Below are 18,335 nucleotides of genomic sequence, written 5' to 3' on the forward strand. Positions count from 1 at the left end.
GGTCTCTGGGTGCTTGGGACACAGCCTTGAGAAGGGGGGAATGCTGACAGCAGATGGCAGCTGAGTAGAAGGGCCACAAATATTCTTGGGAACAAGGTTAGCAGGGCTTTAAAATAGATACGATGGGGGTGGGAGGTGCACTAGGTAACAGAGAAGTGTGTGGGAATGCTGTCACCTTGGGAGGCAGTAAGGGAAAACCCCAGACTTGTCCTGGAGGTACTAGGGAGGGCTCCTCTGAGGAGGAAACAAGGCCAATAACTAAGCTGAAGTGTGTGTGTACCAATGAATGCAGAATGGGAAATAAAGAAGAGCAGGTAGAAACCGTGGTGCAATTGGGAAAGTATGACCTAATTGCTATCATGGAAACATGGTAGGATGAATGCCATGATTGGAATACCCTGATGGAGGACTACAGGCTTTCCAGAAGGGACAGACAGGGTAGGAGGGGAAGCAGACTTGCCCTCAACTTTAGGAAGCGGATAGATTGTGAAGAGCTGTGCCTGAGGAACAGCCCTCATCAGGTTGAGAGCTTGTGGGTAAAAATCAAGGACCGGTCCAGCAAAGGGCACCTAGTGGTCATCAGATGGCCTTAAAGGGTCCCTTCCAGGTCTAAGGATTCAATGATTGTATAATGTCGCTCACACTGATACACTTCTCCTTTCCTTCTCTTTCCCCTTCCCACTTTTTATAATAAAGTGGTTGGGCAAACATTTGACTCCATTCTGAGTCCTAAGCTCATGAACCATCTCATGTCCAATAATTCACAGGATCACAGAATCCTTAGTTGGAAGGGACCTTTAAAGGCCATCTAGTCCAACTTCTCTGCAGTGAACAGGGACATGCACAGGTAGGTCAGGCTGCCCACAGCCTGATGGAGCCTGGCCTTAAAAATCAGGGATGGAGCAACTACCACATCTCTGGGCACCCTGGTCCAGTGCTTCAGCACCTTCGCTGCTCCCACCCACAGCTGCACCTTCCCCATGCAGGCCTCAGACCTGTTGTAGAGAGGCACTTGGGGGGTGGAGCAGGCAAGGAAGGTTTTCATTTGCAGCTTCAAGCAGACTTTTGTCCATCCACACCCTTCCTTGCCTCCAGGAGGCATTCTTACCAGGAATACCAGGAGGTATTCTTGCCTCCAGCCGTTTTTCCTTCAACCTGATGCGATGCAGGCTGCCTGGGTTTTGTGTTTTTGCCTTTGAAATAAGCTGTCTGTGCATGGGTGAACTGTGCTTTCCCTGCTCTTTCCGTCTGTCCCCCACACCACAAGTGAGAGCTGCTCCTCCCCAGTAACTCTATACAAATACTTGGGGTAAGGTTTGGTCTCTCACACCGTGGCCTCAGCATGGATTCTGGTATCACCTCCACCATCACCTCCACCTCTTTCCCTCTATATGTATATACACACATATATATCTATCACTATCTATATATACACATCGCTTTAGCCCAACCTTTTGCTATGATAAATTCACACACTGTTTTTTTTTTTTGGACACTCCTTTTATACAAAGCTTAGTGTTGCAGCCCTATAGAAAAAATGAAGTTTAATTAAGAGAATAAAAACTAAACAAAGTTTCTCTTCTGAGAAAGCATTTTAACATGAAAAATATTACTACAAAGTATAATGTTTTTTGCACGTTTATGCAGCCAAGGAGGTCAGTGGAGAAACACGCTCTTCAAGCTGATCCAGTCCATCACACAAGATGGAAAGCTCTGTCCTCATTGCTCCGGAAAAGGCTCTGCTCAGAACTCCCCATTTTCTTCAAGGAACTTCAGGTGGCGTGCCTTCGCACTGTAGCTCACATACTTGGCTCCCATGTGCTCCCGCAACTGCAGCTGTTTAGAGCACAAGGAAGAAAAAAAGAAAATACCAGCAAACTTACTGAAAAAAGCAACAGTGACTGAAACATCAGCAAAAGGAATCAGGATGTAAACCAAAGCACTCAGCTGAAAGCAGCAGGTGACGTTTTATTACACAGATGGAAGGGGAGAAATGGGAAAAGTCCATTTTACTGTGAAAGCAAGAGATGCTCCAAATCCCCCCTGGCAGTTTTAAATACTCGCTGGCAATGCCTGCTCATGAGGTATTTTCTTTGTAGTAAAGCTTTTAATCAGAGGAGTCAAACATTTTGCTCATTCACCTCCATTAGGAACAGGCATTAAACCGTTTCTCACTTTGAAGTGAGAGGAACATGAAGACACAAAGTTGTAGTTCAAAAGGAAGCCCTTAATGGACAAACAGCACAGAGCCATTACTTACACCCCTCACATCTTCCTCAAACTCATGGACAGTTCTAAAGCTCCTCTGGTTCCTCAGGAACGTGTAGCTGAATGCCATTTACATTCAGAACCAATTTTTATAATGTTGAACACACACTCAGGCTCTTGCCTGCCATTGACCACATCAACACTTTCTGGAACTCAGGTCTGCACTGTTACCTCAATATCTAAGAAGTGGTTTGTAAGAAATCAAACAATTCTAAAAATCTGACTTGTAAAGCATTCACCTCTCTCTTCACTTCATCTTCTTCTTCCATAATGCTGTACACCCTCTCAAGAAGTTTCACACCCAGTCCTCGCACCACATCAGACCTCAGGACTTCAACCATTCTCCTCATCTTTTCAGGACCTGATAACATGTCTATTTAAAAAAAAAAAAAAAAAGAGAAGATCACTGCAGTTACTTTCAATTTTCATACTACTCACCTAGAAGAACACGGAACCACACATTGCCACAGAACTGCAGTTGTCAGTTTGCATGAAATAACCTTTTATCTGAAGGAGATCATCCACAGTGATCTCCTATGAGAGCCATTCCAATGCTCAGTCTTCAGGCTCCGTACAGCACAACATCACTGCAGGCAGCTCACACAATTAGGCCTCTAACTTCATTTCAGGCAGTTCTTCTGCAAAATACTATTTTTCATTATAACAATTCTCTACACCAACAGAAAACCACTAAACTGGTTTAAGAATAATTTCTTGCAAATGAGCTTCTATATGAGCCTGTGGATGCCCCATCCCTGCAGGCATCCAAGGCCAGGCTGGATGTGGCTCTGGGCAGCCTGGGCTGCTGGCTGGCGACCTGCACACAGCAGGGGGCTGGAACGAGATGAGCACTGTGCTCCTTTGCAACCCAGGCCATTCTGTGATTCTATGATTCTATCTTCATAAAAACCTCCGCTGTCTTTAATGCTGAGTTGTGCAATTCCAGCTTTGTCCACAATTCACAACAAGTGCTTTCACAATGCTCAACTCCAACTGTGAACTGTTCATTCTGGAAACTTCTAAATACAAGTCCCAGCACAGATCAGCTTTCTTCATTAATAATTGCAGGGACTGACCCTACTGCCTTCATTGGCATGTATATCACAGCTAGAACAGTTCTGTTCCCAAAATTATTTGGAAAGCTGTTAGTATCTGGAAGAAGCAAGAGTGACCGATTGCTTTCTGCCGCCCACTAGGAGGTTTTCTTTGGTAATTAGCAGCTGACAACCAATCATTTAAGATAGTAACACAGCAACAGACCTGAAGGAATCTCTTCAAATTCGAAGTCCTCTGATGGCTCTGATGATTTTCCATGCAAACTCAAAGTGTCTCGGTATTTCCTATGCAGTTTGAACTCCGGGGCTGGAGTTGAGGTTACAGAGCACTCAGAGCTGTCCTTGGGGTCCACTCTCAGTGTGCAAATCATCAGCTGCACCAGCTCATTCACTTCACTCACGCTGCTTTTTCTAGGAGAGGAGAAACACGATGTAATTCAGTTACCATTTGTGATGCAATTTCCCCTCTGCCTTCAGAGGACTTTCAATAAATAGGGCAAGGTCCTGCTAAGCACCCCAGGTTAAATTCACATCTTGCGGTGCAGTTTTACCAACAGCAGCATTAGCAGTATTCCATCTAACGGCACCAAATGCATCCAGCTGGACAAAACCCTCAGTCCTATCAGCTGCTGCTACCTGTGCAGCTGCACCTGCAGCGACGCAACAAACAGCATCTCTTGAAGAAGTTGCTAACACTGACAAAATGTGAAACAAATTATTTCAGCCCCCTTCAGAGCTGAAAGAAAACACACGGACAGCTCTGCACTCATGCTTTCAAAGCACCCTGGGCGGTCTTTATCCTCTGATGCTGCAACACTGGTTTACTGGGGAGCTTCATTTGCCAAAATACAGCTACACAATTGCATGTCCTAAGAAGTACAGCACAAAAAGTTTATCATCAGAGAGGGACAACAATTAAATGCTATGTATCATGAGATTCTTCAATCACTGTGTAAAGGGAAACTGGGAAAGCAATGCCTGGAATTTTTCCCCCCACTCCAAGTCAGGGTTTAATACTCTCCCACACTGTACACAAAATACTTACTTCTCCTTGAAATCTCCATCAGACTTATCTGTAGAGCTTGTGGAAGAGCTCAGCTCATCATCAGATAGGCAGTGGGTTTCTCTGCTTTTCTACAGGAAGAGGAAACAACAGAGGAAAACCCCGATTTTCAGAATTAATTTACCACTATGGCACTAACTAGTTGCTCTACACAAAAAGGAGCCCCATTCAACTGGAACAGTTGTTGCATACTGATATATTCAAAGAGTTTCAACTTCATTTTTAAAAAAGCTAATACACATCAGAACGTGCTTACTGCTTGTCTGACTAGCACCACACCATGGCTTAGTTTCAACAACCACCAATGCTTTACCAAGTGCCTCATTTTAAAGCAATTACATCGTGCACGACTTCCAGCTAGCTACACTATGCATGATTATCCTTAGCTCATCTGCTGATCTTTAACACACATCTTCAAATCGTATTGATTTCCTTTATTAGTTAAGGTTTCAGCATCCCTTGAAATACACAAGGAGTCTGTGCCACGTGTCCCCAGGATCTTGTGCTCAGCGCACAGCACACAGCACCACTACCAGCAGTGCACACAGCATTACCAAACATTACTAAATCCACATCACCTCTGTTTGTGAATGCAAATTCAGCTTTTGCACTTACATAACAGTTACAAGCATACACAAGCAGGCAAACCATGCAAAATACCTTCCTTGCAAGTGCGGGACTGAGGAAAACAAAGCCTATGCTTTGACTTTTCAAGTTTCTTCCTTTGTTTTCCTGATGTTAATAACGTCCCATGGATTTGCAGAAGATTTTGCCCAATGTATGTTCATGACCTTAGCCTTTTTTTTTTTTAATTAGGCAACTAAAAGAATACCACCAGAAACTATTTAGTTTTCTTCTGGAAGCTATTTCTTATTGTGAGCACATAAAAATACTCAAATACAGTATAGAAACACTACTAACAAAGCACAGTGAGACATACAAGGCTAGAGGTAAGGTGTGAAGGCTGAACTCCAGCAGGCGATTCACCCATCACCAAAACACAGCTCATGATAGATATGTTCTTATCCACAAACCAAAAAACCCAACTAGCAGTGAAATCACACGTCAGTGCTGCTGGGGGACCTCTTAGGCTTTACCTCTGACACGTGTAGAAAATGTGTAGAAGTGTTAAGCTGATCTAGCCGAACAAACAGGCAGATCACAGAGCTGTACTTTCCCTCAGGACTTACAATACATGCAGATAACTGAGCATTCGCACTGAGTTTCTTCCACACACAGGTTTGTTTTTTTTAAATACGGCTAGGTTCCCAAACGGTGCCTCCACTGAAATACATCAAAAGTGTGACGACCTCAGTTTACCTGAGAAGCACTGGGATCTGATGAAGACTGAGCAACTTTAACACGATTTTCCATATGAGATTTTCCTTCAACTACTGCACTACTTCCTGTTCGTCTTGCTGGGATCACTGGAAGGATGACATTTTGGCAATATTTATAACTCAGCTGTATGTATTTTGAATTAATTTCATGCTCATGCAAGAAAAGGTTTGGATAGGCAGGCATTCTGCTAACAAAAACCTCTCCAGTTTCTATTGAAAAGTGTACATCCTGAGCCTCACACACACTTCAAATACAAGCCGTCACCCCTGAATGCGACCGAACATAATTAAGAATTAGAAGAATACAGAAACATTTGTCAGAACTGCAGCTTTAGTGCATCTTTCTCAGGATGTCAGTGAAGAACAGACAGCAAGTTCTAATTTATTCTGGCAGCAGTCCATTTCTAGAGCTCACGTGCAAACAATTACCAGAGGGAAACGTCTCCTCCCGAGACTGCTTCAGCCGCCTCCGCTCTCTGGCTGACAACGGCCGCCCCTTTAAGGTAAATCAGTACGGTATTAATTAGCCATTGTCACAACGACCTTCACTATCTACAAAACAAAACACGTTCTTTCATATGACAAAGAGAAAGCTGCTTTCTAATTCTAATTCTAAACACTGTATTATTTATTACGAAACGGTTTTGGGAACCACGACTAACACACTCTTTAAAAAAGAAGCCTGAGACTGGCTCAGCACAGAAGCATCTCTTCCAACACCAGCCAGATGGCCGACTGAACTTCCAGGTAGGAAGCTACTCTGCATTTCTGTAGTCTGTACACGTGCTCCAGGAACAGCCTGCTCAGAAGAGAGACAAAAACGGAGTGACACCGTGTTTGGAACCAACCTTTGCGATGGCATCTTGACTGGTTTTGGCGCTGCTGGCAGGTGCAGAGATGTTGGCAACACGCTCCTCTGCACAGCTTTGTGCTGCCTTCACACACACATCAGTAGCAAAAGGTAAAGGCCGAGGAGAAACTGCTCTGAACTTGAGAGAGAAATGAGTAAGAAACTACATATTTACATCAAGTTCTCTGCAATCTGAAGGCACTCTTGCATGGTAAAGCTGGATGAGAGGTTTGCATTCTACGTGACGTCTCCCACTCTGCACTCCTGCTTGCGTCCACTTCCCCTCTCTCCAACCCTAAACCTCATCTCTCTCTTTCCAGACTACTTTTCACCCAGTGATTTTGCTGATCCCAGCCTCAAATACCCAAACTGAAGAGAACAGCATAAGGTATGATTCCAAAAACCAAGCATCCTGTTTCCCTTTCCTTACAAAGGTGGTGTCTTTCCACAAAAAGCCACTCAGCCCATTATGGAAGCAGTGAAAGGAGCCCTGTACCTTCTCTGAACAGACTTCAGCCAGCTCTCTTTTCTTCTGCCATTGCTGCCGTGAGACAGAGGGCTCATGAGTAGAACCATGAGGCTGTAATTGAGAGAGAACTTTTTCCTGAGCATCTCCCGAAGCTCCACGATAGACAACATCCTAATAAAGAAAAGTACTTTTTCAGTTTGTAGGCACTTAAAAAAAAAATCAGCACAGGCTACTCGACTGTTTGGCCTACATCCAACTTAGCACATGACACTGCAAACACAATAAGCTGGTGACAGCCAGAAAACAGTATCTGCTGCACCACCACATCTCAAGAATGAAGCACTCCAAAGACCCCTGAATTGCAACAGGAACAAATGGTTCCAGCAGATTTTCAGTAGAATCCAAACTCTGCAATAGATGATTTCTCATTTTAAAAGTGCATGAAAATCTTCTTGTAGAAAAAAAGAATTACAAGGCAATCAGCACCTAAAGTAAAATGGCTTCAAGCGATTGTGCAGAAGTGACAGCTGTGCAGCCAGGGAACAGACGTAAGACTTAAATCCAAGCACCAATGTGAGGGGAAGAGCCATAGACACTTAGAGATTCAACAGGATGAAATAAGAATAGTATTTTTGCAGTTGCCATAACAAAACTGTTTAACACTGGGAAATGCACACAGGGAAAAGAATTAGGCAGCATTTGTGTCAGTTACCATCTAAATGGCAGCACTACAGAAGCCCAGGGAGAAGCTGACATTTCCTTAGACATACTGATTTTCCAGATCACCAACACAAGCAGTGAAAGAATAAATGAAATTAAGGACAGCAAGAGACAATCTGCCTTCAGAAGAAAGGAAAGCAAGACAGCTAAATGCTTCAGACTTCCACGTCACTATTCAATTCTCCCTTCTTTTACACCTCTTTCCACCACTTCATCACCTGCCTGCCTTAAATCACTCCTACTCCTCACCCTCACTTTTTTCTTTTGAAACTTCAACATTCCATTGAGTGTCAGACTATAAAGAAGCAAAAAGGAGACAGGGAGAGTGCATGTGGTGTATAATTCAGGAACAAAAAAAAAATCCCAAGTGCTGTTTAATCTATCCTCTACTCTCTGCCAAATCTAGTACCCCGGCCCCAAGCCTATTCAGATCATTTAGTTGAGTGCACTAAATAGTCAAGAATGGAAGAGAAAAACCTCTCTGAGACCCACTTGACTGGCTGTCTCCTCCATTTGCTGTTAGTCACCTACCCACACCAGAACCAACCCAAGAAATCAGCCAGGCCTATTCACAACAAAGAAGTCCTAAAACCATTCTTGCCATCTCTCTTCTCGGCTCGGAGATTCGAGTTCCCTTCAGAAGCAGAATTACCATCATCTGAAACTCCCCCACCACACAGCATCTGCAAATCTGAAGCCAAGGCTCCCAGCTATTTAGAGCACACCAATAATGCCATCAGCAGAATCCTGCTTGGGTAGCAAACCCAATACGAGCAGCAGCTCTCTGAGCTTTAAGAGGTGTCTATTAGTTACACCTATTTCCAAGTCCACGTAAGCGTAAATGCATTACCACGTCAGTTTGCTTTTGGTCTTTCAATGCAGGCTGCAGGAGTTTCAAAGTGTCATCATCATCTTCCACAGCATCAACAGAAGAGTGCTTAGAATCAACACTTCTCCCTTTAGAAGCTTGCTTTGTCTTTTTCTGTAGTCCATCAGTTTTCATTGGAGGATTACTGGATATTATTTCAGAATTCCCTGAAGCATTCACACACTTTGCTTTATGACCCTCTGGCATATGCTCACTCTTTTCACTTCCACAGTTTCTCTTTTCATATGGTAAGATATCAATATTCACTCCACTAATCGTAGCCAAGGAGCCTCCCAGGTTGTCCAAATCATTACTGCGTGGTTTTGTACTCAGCTCAACAGCTGGTTTCTCTGATGGACAAAACTTGCTGGCTTTGTATTTGACAGCACAATCTTCCTCATTCTAGAATAAAAACAAAACAAGAGAGTTGCTTCTTGGTATTACACACTTATGAAAGAACATCCCAAACACCTGAGGAACACTGTTAACATACCAGAGCTCATAAAGTGTAACTAAATTATGCTAGCAGATTGAGAGCTTCAAAAATGCCACAACCCACATTTTAAAAGAGATGCAGGCTGTATGTGCAGATTACATTTCAGGCAGGGATGTATACATATACTGCTCACCCACTTTCACTGGTGCCACAAAAGAAAAGCTGTAAACCCTTGGCTCTTCCATGAGGGAGAAGCCAATGAGTGCCAGTAATTCTCCAAGAGCTGCTCCACTAAATACATTTAGCATTTCAGCTCTAAAGCCTAAACCCACGACAGCAGACTAATTTCAGAGTACAAACAAACAAAAAAACCAACCGACCACATAACCACATACAACATTAATCTCTTTATGACTCATTTTAACCACTGGAAACAACGAGAACAACAAACAGTTCCGTGGTAGTGCAATAATTAATTTTGCCAATCAGAATCATGTCACTGAAAACGATTACCACTTGTCATCAAATATTTGAAAAATATTTTACCTCAAATACTCCATGAGCAGAGTGGAAATACTGGTATATAACTGTGCTTCACACTAAAGGTAAGTCTTCAAATTCAATTGCACATTTACATAGAAGTAGTTCATACAGTGGCCCACAGGTAGAAAATCAGATGTTATGTAGTTACCATCTTAAAGTTAAGGCACTACAATTAGTTTTACTGACCCACAGCTTTTTAATTACTTCTGTTATTAACCTCAACCCCATTCCTTCATCAACGTAAGTTTTACACACCACTAGGAATCTACGTTCTCACCAGTGCTCAGGGCATGTCATGAAAAATATAATATTTTTCCTAGGAGAAAAGCAAGCTGATTTTCAGTGTGCAGGAGAGGAAGAAAGATGCATCTTACAACTCTGCATTTCCTGCCTCGCTCAGAGGAACTGCTTGGGGGTATAATGTCCTTGTTATGACATTCATTCTTCACTGGGACCACAGAAGAAGCATCTTTAAGTTTAGAATCTGCCATTTTCTTAGGACTTTTGGCTGCTTTCCTGTTAGACAAAAAAGAAAGTTGCTCACTCATTGGCTACAAGACCTTAAGATACTTCTTTAGATTCCATGAATTAAAAAACAGTCCAGTACACAGATAACAGAGAATACACAACAGGGGGCTTTTTCAACAGGCTGTATTTAACATTCTCATTTTTCTCTCTATAAAAGGTGCTTAGAAACACCATTTAGACTCTGACAGCAAAGTACATTTGTTCAGCACAGCACCAAAACCACTCTTATCTGGGAGCAGGAAAGTAACTGACCAAACTTACCAAAGAAAAACAATGGTATCAGTGAACACCAAAAGGAAATTGCAAATACAATTCCCAGCTGGTAAATGGCCTCAATGAACCATACAGCATAATCTGCATCACCCAGTGTTCCCTTGAAAATACTGGAGTTTCTCATTTCTTTACTCTGAATAAGCTGATCAGTTCTAACTGCTGCATAATTTAATTTGCCTTTGCAAAAAAAAACAAAAACAAACAAGCAAACTCAACTGGTTTTCATTCTAGCTCTCCTACTTCTCAAGGACTCTAAGCCAACTAATATGTTTGCAGGCTTTACAGTGGCACACAGAGAACTAATGTTATCCTGCTATAAAACCAAAATAGGAAAAGCTATAAAGCAAAGATGAAAGCAGCAAGAAAGTCTTGCATACAGTCACTCAAGTGAAAACATCTTACATCTTTGTGGCTTCCAAAAACAATGAAATTTGGTGCTTGATATACGGCTGTCTCAGGATGCTTCTCACAGTAGGCCTCTGCTCAGGCTTTTTACTGAGCATAGTTTGTATTATTTCTACCAGCTGTGGGCTGTAATCCTTTGGCATGGGTGGCAGCTGTAACAGGAGTGGAAGTCTGATATTATTTAACATTGTCAAAGCATGCTGCAAAATCACTGATACATAACAGCCAAATTCAAGCTAAGTACTCTGTATAAAAAACAGCCCAACTATTCACACGATACATTTCCCCATAGCTGTGCTTTGCCTGTCAATTTTTGTTATTGCTTTTAATTAACACTGAAGTTGAAATTCTGTGAATAGGTGCAAGAGATTTATATATAATTAATCTGTTTTAACCTCGTCATACAGCCATGGAAATAAGACACTGAAGTTAGAACAGGAGGAAGACTGATAGTGATGGAATTCTTGCACAACGTGTCAGCCAGAAGCAAATGAAAAACTCTACTCAAAACCTTGAGGATTAATCTATGCAGCACTGTACAGAAAGGAAATAAGAAACCCCAAGCAATATCTAAAAACAAACTTCCTGGGTGTGCTGCTCTATCAGAGATTACCAGGAAACACCAACCTTACAAACAGCCATGACGACGCATGTAACATCCAAATACCTGCAAATCCCTGCACAGCTTCTGATTGCAAACAGTTACCTCAAGTTATCAAAAAAACCCCAAGAACTGATAAAAATATTTTTACCTTTCCTTCAATAATTCGATAAACCAAAGAGTTCATGTCTTTAGCGTTAAATGCATGCTTCAGTGTGGCCATCTCATAAACGCAGCAGCCTAAAGCCCAAACATCAGACTGAAAAAAGGGAAAGAAAAAGTTTGAAGAGCTTTGCATTAAAGGTAGAAATTGTATCTCCAGGCTTAGCCACATGCTTTCCAAAAGGCTTTTCATCACAATAAATGATTTAAGATCAAAATGCGCTGCAAACTTTCGGCCTCAGTCTCACTCTTTATGTTGATTTCTACGACGATTATTTCCTTATTTCCTTCCAACTTTAACGAAGTGGATTCTGAAAATAACTGTAAAAGTTGCAGTTTGTAGGGTGGTTGTTTTTCTTTTTAATTACAACATTGGTTTTAACCAGAGAAAGAAAATCTTGTTTTTCCTAAGAACAGTTTCCCTTAGTTGTTGCTCACAGACACCCAAACTGATGCTCCCCATGGTTTTCAACATGTGGAACATCAGAGCACAACCATCTTACTTCAGTTTAGATTCAGAGATGCTGCACGTTCCTCTATTTTTTTTTAAATGTTACAGTTTAGTATAAAGCATCCTGTCTCATGCATAATACTTTTAGAAAACACAGCTACGTAACCCAGACTAAAATCTTTATTTTGGCATGCTACTATTGGTACAGGTAGCCTGACAAACATCTGATTTGCGACAACTTATCACGTGCTGTTAATTCTCACCCACTGCAGCAAACAGCTCCATAAAGGTGCTGCCCAATACCTCATTTTTCCTTTTACCTTTTGTGACATTAAAAAGCAATGAATTAAAAGTAGTGCATATGATTGTAATGTTCTCAGGCAAACAAAACAAGTTGCTTAGCAAAGCAGAAACGACATTTGCATCAACTTACTGTACCTTGTAGTTGTAGGGTTTGTTAGAGAAGAGCTCAGGGCTCATGTAGTACGGTGTGCCTATGAGAGTGCTGGCCATGTCACACTGGTTTTCCAACACTCTGGCTATTCCCAGGTCACCCACTTTGATTATATTTGTTCTTGTCAGAAAAACATTTTGAGTTTTAAGATCTCTGTGAAGAATGTGTTTTTCGTGTAAATACTGGGAGGGGAAGAGAAAAAAAAAACATATAGACTGAGTTAAGTAACACAACTGGTTCTCCATGAGAAGCAAAATCAGGCAACACAAAGGAGGGAAATGCAAACACAGCAAAGACAGAGATATCACTGTCTAATAAAAATGATTTATCGCTGCTGAAGGCAGCATTGGTACATTAACATCATAATACAGGCACAGACCCAAAACTTGGTGCTGCTTTATTGACATCTCCCACAGGGTTTAACAAGCCAGCAGAAAAGAAGAAATAAAAAAAGCAGGACTGTGCTCAGACTAACTCACTTCTGATGGCTCCATTTCCTGGCAGCCAGATCTTAGTCTTTAGTTAAAACTTTTGGTGGAAAATGCCATACGAGCTTTGTCTAAAGAATGGGAAAAAGAGGAGGCTTCCAATTAGCAAGAGCAGACATGGCTGTGCATACACATGTACTCCTGTATATCTGGCCACAGGAGCCAACTTTTAAGGAGCAGGACAGAAAATTCTTCTTTCTCAGTGTGAATATTTCCGTCTTGTCTTTATGACCACAGTAACAGTTTTGAAGTTTGATAATCTCCGATGCCAGCAGTCAGATTAATGAAAGAAGCCTTTTCTTTTAAAGAAAACAGAACAACAGCTACACTCTTTAAGTCTGATCCAAAAACCACAGAAGCGTTTCAGACTACAAACACCTTGGAAGTTACCTCTGTCTGCTGTGACAGAGATGTAGATATACCAAGCAATAGCAAAATCCTGTGTAAAACAGTAAGTTAGTTTGACTGCAGTGACCTGCAAAAAGGTCATTAATGGAACTGACAACCATTGTACTCAGCTGTCAACCCAGCCAAAGTGGATTTCAAAATCGGTAGCCTGACTCTGGAATTCTAAAGGCAGAAAGATACAAACTGGATTTCTATTTTAAAATGACAAAGTTACATTTTCTTTTACCTGCAATGCCATGGCAATCTGGACAAACCATTCTACCACCTGATTTTCTGGCAGAAGTTTGCCCTTCTGCTCCTTGAGTCTGTGATAGAGGTCTCCTCCTTCGCAGAAGCCCATAACGATATACAGCAGCCCATCCTCCCCCTGCCAGGATTCTCGGTATGCCACTATGTTGGGGTGCTTCAGCTGGGAGAGCAGCTGTGCCTCTTGCTCCGCTGCCTTCCTCTCTCGGCTGGAAGCATGCTTAAGGTTTAACTTCTTGATGACGTACTGGAAAAGAAATTCTAAGGTGTATCGTCAGAGAAGAAAGTTACCACATAGAAGCTCTAGAAATGACTCAAATCTAAAGGAAACACAGTAATGGAAATCTCCATACATTATTCTATATGGAAACGACAATTTCTCAGCAGTTATATCCCACACAGACAATTATGGAGGCAAGGGGAGGCAAGGGGAGGCAAGGGGAGGCAAGGGGAGGCAACAGCTGTAGCTGTTTTTAGTCTACCTGAATGACACTGCACAGAAATTCTGGGACACTTTGTTTTGTCTATGTTCACATTTATTATCTTTTTCTTTTCATTTAGAAACACGTTTATCATTAACCTCTTAAGCCAGAAATGTCTTACAGTGCATTACAGTTACTTCTAAAAGCGTCATTTTGAAGTAATATTTCCACAGTAAGTACATAATATAACACTAAGGAAAGCATGCAGTTGTATCGGAAAAACAACAATGAATATCTAGAATAAAATTCACCTGAATATATATCATGCTTTCAAAATGAAGTTTAAAAGAATTTGATTAAAAAAAATCTCTATTTCAAAGCTTGGATTCCACATTTTCATATCCACAGGAAGTATCTAAAAGAGCTGAACTTCTGAACGCACAAAATAACGCAGCTAAGCTTTTTAGGTCTGTTCATCCTTTTCTTAAAAGCAAAACAAGCAGCCCTAACAGAAAAGCACCAAATAAAAAACAAGCACCCAGCAGCAGAGACAGAACGGACTTAGGACTGTTCTGTACAAAAAGCCTACAAAGCAGTTAACCATGGAAGAAAACAGGCTTCCACTGGGAAAGCAATGGTGCAAGCAGAGAAGCAGTTGGAGGGCTGCCCAAAGTATTTTCCCCACAAGCTGAAAGCAGATGTCATTTACAGCTCCTTCAGAAACATCTTCAACTTTGCCCTAAAACGTATCTGCTGCAGGTACGAGGTTCTGCACATGCAGGTTGAAGCCTGTGCAAGAAGAAATGAATCAGAGTGAAGCACAGCCTCTTGGTCATATTGAAAGCCAAAAGGTCTCTGGCCCATATTCTGTTTTACTGTTAGTATAAATTTATTTTTGTTTTAACACTTGAAAGCTGTTATTCTCCCTCATGTATACCACAACAAACATTTCCTAAAGAATTTCAGATTTAAGGAAAAATATCACTGAAGCCAAACAAGAGAAGAAAACATGGAGCACATATGGAGCATGTGCTCAACAAACGGAGCGGCAATATTTAGGGTCAGTCCCTCACTGATGTAAATTTTGAGGCAATCCCTTCTAAGGAAGCAGCCTTCCATGGAAGAGCCACGTCATGGCACACATCTGACTCCACTCTCACCTGGGAGTTTTTCATTCAAAACCATTACAACAATCCTTACTCAATTTCACTGTCCTTGGCAATTGTTTGGTTATCTAATTCCCAGGCTGGCCCTATTAATTTAATTCAGCACGTTTAATTAGTGTTGAGGAAGACTGCCCCTAATATACCACAGGAATCCATGATGCAGAAAGCAACAGTACCTCACGACTCTGAGCATGGTTTGTTTTCAAAACTCTGCTGGATATTAGAAAAGCTCCTCAGTTTTAATAAACAGTGGCACAGGGCTCCCATGGGAAACACAACAGAACTGTGTGCAGCATCATCTGCATTCGAAATAAAATACAAATACTCCAGCTATAGTAGTAGAACTGGTGTTCTATATGCCTAATCAACTACAATCACAGAATGCTTTTAGTTGGAAGGGATCATTACAGGCCATCTGATCCAACTGCCCTGCAATGAACAGGAACATCTATAGCTTGACCTGTCCATCCTGGTCTTGACTGCCTCCAGGGATGGGGCACCACCACCTCTATGGGCAACCTGTGCCTGTGCCTCACTACCCCTACTGCAAAAAGGTTTTCGTTATATTCAATCTAAATCTCTCCTCTTTCACTTTGAAACCATTTCTCCCTGTTCTGTCACAACAGACCCTGCTAGAGAGTCTGTCCTTTCTTAGAGCCCCTTCAGATACTGACAAGCCATTCTCAGCTCTCCCCGCAGCTCTTCTCCATGCTGCACAGACCCAGCTCTCAGCCCGTCCTTGTAGGGAGGTGTTCCATCCCTTGGATCATCTCTGTGGCCCTCCTCTGGACACGCTACAACAGATTCATAACTTCTCCCGCGCTGAGGACTCCCACATCCTCACCTTCCAACCCATTCCCTCAAGGGCTGTGTGATGAGTAGTTGCCAGTGACTGATGCAAAAAAGCTGCTGAGTACCTCACCTTTACCCTCATCCAGCCTGCCTGTATTACTCACTAGTGGAGGCATGCCTTCTTGGACTAACCTTTTCTAGTTGAGGTACACACCTTTCTTGCTCTCCTTACCAAAACTAGTTCCAGTTGAACTTTGTCTTCTTCACTACATCCCTGCACAGCCTAGCAGCATCCCTATACTCCCATGGTACTGGTCCATGTTTCTACTGCCTGTGCATTTTCTTCTTGCTCTCTAGTCTATCCAGCAGATCCTGGTTCTGACACCTGCCGGTCTCTTGCCTTCCTTTCTTGATGGCCTACACCTGGGGATGGAGAGCTTGTGTCACTACAGCCCAGGCAGCCTCCAATCCTGACACCTCCAATCAAATTCACTCACATTGGTGAGCAACAGGTTCTGTTTTGCATCCCCCCTGTTGGGGCCATCTATTATTTGACTCAGGAAGTTGTCCTCAGTGCATTCCAGGAGCCTCCTGGATTGCCTACAGCTCGCCACGCTACTTTTCCAGCGGATATCATGGTGGCTTAAGTCTTCCAGCAGGTTGAGAGCCTGTGAACACAATGTCTCTTGTAGCTGGAGGAAGAAAGCTTCATCAATAACTTCCGTTCCATCAGGCCCCAACCACTAGGCTCCCTTTTCTGCCTCAGTCTCTAACTCACCCACAGGCTTTCAGCTTGCCCATGGCCATTCTTCATGGACAGATCTTCACACTCTGTACACCTATTGATGCACAGGGCAATGCCTCCTCCCCTCTTTCCTCACCTGTAGCTTCTAAACAGCTCTAGCTGTCAACAGCCACACTCCAGTCGTGGGAATCATCCCACCAGGTTTCAGTGACTACACCATAGCTTTCTAGTAGCATGGTGGCTTCCAGCTCCTACAGTTTGTTTCCCAAATTGGCTGTATTGGTACAGAGGGACTTCAGCTGGGCAGCCAGCCTTGTTGTCTTCTTCAAGGAAAACTCATATTTCCTTTGAAGCATTTCCAGACTTGCCCTCTTCTATTGCCTCAGTGGTATTTGGGCATGGAAACCAATAGCTTATAGTTTTATTTCAGTGTTAGTCAGTATGACCAGAATGCAAAACAGAGGCACATAGCCTAACTTGAAACTCAACACTGCTTAAACTTGGTTTAGTGAACATGCTACTGTGGTAAGATTCCCATTAAGCCCATTGTAATCCTCTTCTGCTTTCTGTTGTGCAAATTAGACTTTTTTCATTTTAAACACTTGAGCCACGTGACACCCATAAAAAAACAAAAAACAAACAAAACAAACAAACAAAAAAAACCAAACATTACTCTGGCAGCAAATATACTTAAAATACAGTTTCTTTTGCAAAACACATAGCAAGCTCCAAAAGCCACAACCAAAAATCTTGCTCATCCTGCTAGTGAAAAAATGCTTATAACAGCTGGCAAGAGATAAGACGTAGGCATCAAATAGACATCAAATATTTAAGTTAAAACAGAAACGATAAGGAAGCCAGATCCTGGCCAATGCTAACGATCTGCACAGAAAGCGGTGACATCCAGGGACCTGCGTAGAGCAGAAAGTCCCCTCCCGGTGCTGTTTACTTTTAGGACGGCGAGGTTAGCAGAACACAGGACTGCGCACCGTGGTTAACGGGCTCGCAGGGCGCTCGTGCTGCCATCGCTTTGCCTCCGGGCCCCCGCAGCCAGGCCCCGGCCGACCCGCTCCCCTCAGCCCCTCGCTACCTGCTTGCTGTCCTGCCGGTGCCGCACCAGGCTCACCTCCCCGTAGCTGCCCTTGCCCACGGCTCGCAGGAAGCAGTAGGCGGCTAGGGGCATTCTCTCGCCGCCGGCCCCACGGCGGGCTCCCTCAACGCCCGGCGGCGCCTGCCGCCACCCGGGGCCGCCCGCCCGGCAGCGCGGTGGCCGCTGCCATAGAGATGCCGTCGGCTCCCCGCCGCCACAGAGAGCGCGACGCGCAGAGCGGCCCGCCGTGCGTCTCTATGGTGCGAGCTCTGCGCCGCCATCTTGGAAGCGGGCGAAGCGGCCATGTTAGGAGCGGGCAGGGCGCCTGAGGGAAGAGCGAGGCCGAGTGCCGCCGCCATCACGAGAAGCAAAGCCGTCCCCTCAAAAACAGCGGCCGACGGTCCCCGCGGTGCTGCCTGTGTGGTGTGTAGACGCCCAGGCTGCTCGCAGCTGCTGAGCGAAGCCATCGTGTCACCTTCAAACAGCAAAGAG

General features: G+C 43.3%; 1 protein-coding gene across 5 annotated transcripts; it reads right to left on the bottom strand.

Moving 5' to 3' along the window:
• Positions 1 to 1,524: 1,524 nt before the first annotated feature.
• Positions 1,525 to 17,961, bottom strand: NEK4 (NIMA related kinase 4). 5 transcript variants are annotated; one of them, XM_042823292.1, is made up of 15 exons: positions 17,880 to 17,961; positions 13,609 to 13,875; positions 12,471 to 12,668; positions 11,571 to 11,678; positions 10,816 to 10,970; positions 9,987 to 10,128; positions 8,616 to 9,035; positions 7,073 to 7,216; positions 6,575 to 6,715; positions 6,156 to 6,222; positions 5,707 to 5,813; positions 4,369 to 4,457; positions 3,529 to 3,734; positions 2,508 to 2,641; positions 1,526 to 1,836 (listed from the first exon to the last, which is right to left on the bottom strand). In XM_042823292.1, exons 1-15 carry the CDS (start codon positions 17,934 to 17,936, stop codon positions 1,744 to 1,746), a joined length of 2,328 nt encoding a protein of 775 aa, XP_042679226.1. In that variant the 5' UTR covers positions 17,937 to 17,961; the 3' UTR covers positions 1,526 to 1,743. The 5 variants fall into 5 exon arrangements, with proteins under 5 accessions (XP_042679227.1, XP_042679226.1, XP_042679225.1 ...); XM_042823291.1 differs by having other exon boundaries at positions 17,844 to 17,951; XM_042823295.1 differs by lacking the exon at positions 17,880 to 17,961 and adding an exon at positions 12,966 to 13,045 and having other exon boundaries at positions 1,529 to 1,836; positions 13,609 to 13,693.
• Positions 17,962 to 18,335: the final 374 nt, after the last annotated feature.

The sequence above is a fragment of the Centrocercus urophasianus genome, unplaced genomic scaffold (genome assembly GCF_019232065.1).
Source record: "Centrocercus urophasianus isolate 14NV4802_14NV808 unplaced genomic scaffold, USGS_Curo_1.0 seq_22, whole genome shotgun sequence".
Lineage (NCBI taxonomy): Eukaryota > Metazoa > Chordata > Aves > Galliformes > Phasianidae > Centrocercus > Centrocercus urophasianus.